The sequence below is a fragment of the Polypterus senegalus genome, chromosome 8, assembly GCF_016835505.1.
Source record: "Polypterus senegalus isolate Bchr_013 chromosome 8, ASM1683550v1, whole genome shotgun sequence".
Classification (NCBI taxonomy): Eukaryota; Metazoa; Chordata; class Cladistia; order Polypteriformes; family Polypteridae; genus Polypterus; species Polypterus senegalus.
The window spans coordinates 65,368,747-65,373,700 of NC_053161.1; the positions used below are offsets into that span (position 1 = coordinate 65,368,747).

General features: G+C 39.7%; 1 protein-coding gene across 1 annotated transcript; it reads left to right on the top strand.

Moving 5' to 3' along the window:
• Nucleotides 1-769: 769 nt before the first annotated feature.
• Nucleotides 770-2,100, top strand: LOC120533994 (coiled-coil domain-containing protein 71L-like). Its single transcript, XM_039761190.1, has one exon. The coding sequence runs from the start codon at nt 883-885 to the stop codon at nt 1,546-1,548; it is 666 nt and encodes a 221-aa protein (XP_039617124.1). The 5' UTR covers nt 770-882; the 3' UTR covers nt 1,549-2,100.
• Nucleotides 2,101-4,954: the final 2,854 nt, after the last annotated feature.

The window sequence follows — 4,954 nt, forward strand, 5'->3', positions numbered from 1 at the left end:
AGTTGAAGCAGAAACCTTGACAACCTTTAAGTAAAATCTGGAAGGGAAATTGGGACAGCTTAACTATTAGCTAAACAAATGTGCTTGATGGATTGAATATTCTGCTATCATTTGTCAAATTTCTTATGTTCTAATTCAGTTAAAGTAGGCTGTTTCTTTAATACTTATGTGTACTTAAGGTCGGTGTGATTTCGACATGAAATGCTGATTTTCACAGAAATGGGTGTTTTCACAGTGTAAATGCGTTTTAGCCCACTTCACTTTTGGTTTTTGTGTTAAGCACTAAATGAGAATTCCATTGAAGGGGCCCTCTGTAGAAAGGTGCCCTTTGCAATGCCTGTAAAGTAATAAGCTTATTAAATTTTAGTCTAAAATTATTGTCCTTAAAAGTGTGTTTGCATCTCCTACTGTAAAGTGTAACGGGAAGAATGTGAAAGAAAAGTAATTTATAATACAATAATAAAGCAGTCCCTTTAACCACATAAAAATTGTTTTGACTGAAAACATGAATGGATTTTAGGCTGTTGTTTGATAAAAAAATGAGAACGATTTTATTTTACATCATTGAAAACGAAAATGAGAAAGATTTTATTTTACATCGTATAAAATGAGGCAGTTAAGTGTACTTTTTCACACTCTGTATGAGAAAACCTCATTTTTTGAACAAAAGAGGCCCCTTTCTTCTTTTCCGCCCGGCCTTTGTGCTCGAAGCCAGTGGGCGTGGCCTAGACGATGATGTATTTCAAATCGTCTTTATAAATGGGCCGTTGCACCTCCGGCCATCTTGCTGCCATTTTTTGTAAGACGGAGGTGCAGTTCGGAAGAACTGCTGCTGGGGGTGCTGAAGTTGTCCGGGCCACTCGCTCGCGCTTTTGCTAAACAATGGGAGACTGCAGCGTAGAGAAAGAAAAAGTTGTTTTCTCTCGCGCCAACGTGTCTTTGTCAGAGACACAAGCGCTGGAAGATGCCTTTAAGCTGTTTATTCCTTCCTCCAAAGATTTTGCAGCCAATTCTCAAGACGAGATATGGGATTTCCTCTGTAGCTTCAGGCACGAAGGCTTCGCCCCTGTGATTCTCCGAAGCAAAGACGTTTACGGATATTCATCTTGTAGATCGGTGGTGCCCGACAAAAGTTTATCAAGTAGAAGAGTAACTGACACTGCCCAGAGCGGCCCCAAAAAGCGCCCACAGGCAGTCCCGAGCGATAAGAAAAAGAGGAGGAGGAGAAAAGGAGGATTTTTGGGGGTTAGGAGGAAGCGAAGAAAAACTTCCAACTCACCGGAAGCGCACGCGCCCCCGGTGAAGCGCCCGCACCCCGCTGTTCCAGCCCCGGTTTGGACAGGCTCGGTAGCCAGCCACGACCAAAAGGCACTGAACAGGGTGTGGAGGGCGGCGAGCGACAGGTCAACAGCTGTCCGACAGACTGTCCAAGTCAAAGACGTCTCCTCCAAGAGGAGCGCCGCGGCTGCTCGCAATAAAGCCGAAAAGCTGCTCAAGCTCAACCTGTCGCCTGTTCTCAAGTTACGACGTTTGATTTTGCCGAAGTGAGTCTTCGGATTGTGTACTGAATGCAAGGACGAAACATGTTTGCGATGCTGCTCTGATTTGTCTACGTTTGAAGCACTTTACCTGAAGTTTACATGAACTTGATGGATGGTCCCGTGTAGTGGAGCCTTTTTTTCCTTTTCTTGCAATGGAGGGCTTGAGTGGCTGAACAATAATGAAATCCACGAGTGAACTGGGCTGCTTCAGTGTTAACACCTTATGTACTGTGTATATTTTATTCCCCGACACTCCTCGAAGCTTCCACTGCCGTTTAACCGATGACCATCTCACAGCTTGGCCCCCGTATGTGAGGTCGCCAGTTTGCAATTGACTTTATGTGGTGCGGGATAGTTGACCCACCTTATCGCCCGACTGGGGCTTCTTCACAGGTTTATTTATTTGTGTTTGTACTTGTTATTTTAACTTGTCATCTGCCGTTACATTATGTAAAAAAAAATCTAATATATTAAGTTATACTCCAGACATGTTTCGGTTTAGTTTGTATTAATATTTCTCAAGTAAATATCTATCAAGAATTAAAACTAATAGCTTCGAGTTTGCCTAGTTTCCGGTGTAGATTTCTGTTCAGGATACAACAGCGGTAAGGTTCTTGTAGTAAAAAGTTAATTGAAACCCATATACCTCATCTTTGTGTGTCTGTATTAGGATCAAAATAAACGCTGCCAAAGCTTTATTACCAATGGTTTAGTTGGGTTCCGAGTTTTGTTATGTGCGTTTCTTTTCGGAACAGAACAAGTGACTGGGTTGGTGTATGTTCTTGTATAGAAACACCTACGTGGTCCTGGAGTTTAAGCGGAACTTGGAGTTGATTTTGAAACTTCATGCCAGTCGGTTACATCAGTAGTTCCTACAACCGACAGGAAGACTGGGGTGGTTTGGATAAACTGCATTTTACCTTTCTATGCATAAATGCCTCTGGTTGGGTAACCATTGGGTGAATTTATTGTAGAGGGTTTTATTTTTTTTACAGCCGTGAAATCTTTGCTAAAGAATTCTAACTTACAGTAGTGGTGTAAATATGAAAGTATTTGAAAAACAAATATTCCTTTGACTGGGGAAAGAATAAAGGAATTAAGACTTTGGAGATTTAAATGCAAATGCTACACATTTACAAGTTTTTTTTTTTTTTGGTTTTGTTTTCAGACACATGATTAATTTTGCTTTCAGTGTGTGAAGATTTAGTGCCTTTTGCATTTTGAGTGCACATCCTACACATTTTAGCGATTTTATCAGACGAGTTCCAAGTGTTGCTGGACCTTGAGGCTCCTAGTTGGAGTAGTTCAACTGCCACATTCATATCTAAGGACTGCAGCTGTATATTTTACTTATCGGTTTCAGCCACTTGGGAAATGTCATTATGTTGATGATCATCACTGTAATTGGATGTAAGGTGCATGGAAGTTAAGTACACATTTTTAGTGTATCATCACTGTCCTGAAGAATCCGGTTTGAGAACTTTTATGTAGCACATGGGTTACTGGTTTGCCCATTGATATAAAATGTAATTGTTTATCAAGCATGGTTTGGCCTGGGTGGGATCCCCTCCCTGCCTAAGTTCTGTAATATATGCAAAATTGTAAGTTATTATAGTCTGACGTTTTAAGAAATTTAGCTTGCAATAAACTGTCAATATTTTAAAATTTTGTGAAGTTGATTTGTTTCTGAATGTTTACAACTATTTTTACATGCACATGCTTTTTTTTAATACATTGCTTTGTTCACTGCTTTTCAAAAGTACAAGTTTCATTTGAAGGTGATTAATTGACCTGACGTTACAGTATAATTTCCAATTAGGATGTTTGCCTAAAAACACTTGCTATCCAGTTAATTTAAAAATATTGATTGCTGAAAGTTCTTTTGATTCCTGCACGTGGTGGTTCATTGAAAGTTTTAGGTTTCATTTTACTAGAAGGTTCACCTGGGGCTGGCACAGTATATCTGATTTAAAGAATGTATTTAACAACCAAGTAAAATGTAGTTACTATTGGTTTTTACTGTGGATATCAAATATTACCATTACATAATTGCAATGGACTTAAACCTGCAAGATCAATTGCTCTAATCCAGCACTGCTTGTTTACACTTTGAAACTGCAGTGAACCCATTCCTTGTAACCTATCTGCCAAATGTGCAATTTCAGGTCTTCATTCACTTAATATGAGAAATTTGCCTTGTTTAGGGTTAGTAGAAATACTAGTATTGTGCCCATGTAGTTTTATGGGGTTATTGTCATGTATACAATGTAGCATGTGCTAATCAACATCTTGCAACACTCTGGCACCGTGTTTAGGGTATAACAACCTGAAAATTAGAGCTTACTAATGCAATTCACAAGAGGAAATGCCAGCCAAAGTATTACATATCACACCAATCAAATATGTATTTTTGTTGCATATTTTCCATATTTGTAATGGATTCAATAAGGGAAAAAGGGTGTCAATATATAGTTAATGGACTCTGACACTTTAGCATAGTTATTGGCAGTACTGGGTACAAGACTTAACATCAAACGTGGGATGGAACCGTAGGATCCAGGATCTATGTGGTGGTTGTACTACATATTGTGCCATTCTATTCTTCTCCTAAAACTAATCTTGAGACAAAATGTATTAACTGCTTTTAGGCTAGATTTTGTTAAAATGATCTGTGAAGTTTGTGTCATCAAATGCAAGTGTTAATCCCAAAATGCATTTCAAAGAAACAATTAGTTCAAGGCCTCTTTAAATGAAAGGTAAGGCTATGAGTGTGTGATTATCAGTGGCATCCTTGTATTGAGGTAGGTACTAAAAAAAAGTTAGTATGTTATATTGACTGATGTTATATTAAAGTAGGATTTTGGCCCCTGTTAACATTCTGAAGTGGTCTTTTACAAATTTGTAACCATTTTTCTACTACCTTTTGAATTTTCTCAGCTTATGGATACAGCGAGATGTCACTTTATCAGGTGGATGGTGATGTTAACTTGCCCCCTTGAAAAAAGTGGTCAGTGTTCTCTGTGCAGTGGACTGGTGCCATAGCCAGGGATCATTCATGCCTTGCACCCAATGCTTGCTGGGTTAGGCTCCAGCTTCCCCCCAACTCTGCTCAGGAGCCTTTTTAGACGATGGATGTTCTTACCCCAGTCACTATGTTTTACTTCTAGCCTAATGTTGCCGTCTTTGCACTATTTTTGCATGTCTCCCTTCCTGGTGCTTCCATCTGTGTTAACCCCCCTGTCAACAGATGCATTCTTACTCAGCAACTTTAACAAGTACCGTGCCAATGACGTAAAAAGCTGTTTGCGTCATATTGTCAAACGCGCCTTTACAAAGTAGAGGGTGTAGTAGGGGCGACCTGAGGCCACCACAACCCCGCTTACATTATTTTAGATAGGTACGCTTCCAAGTCT

Coding starts and splice junctions, on each gene's coding strand:
- LOC120533994 (XM_039761190.1), top strand. CDS start 883: ATGGGAGACTGCAGCGTAGAGAAAGAAAAAGTTGTTTTCTCTCGCGCC.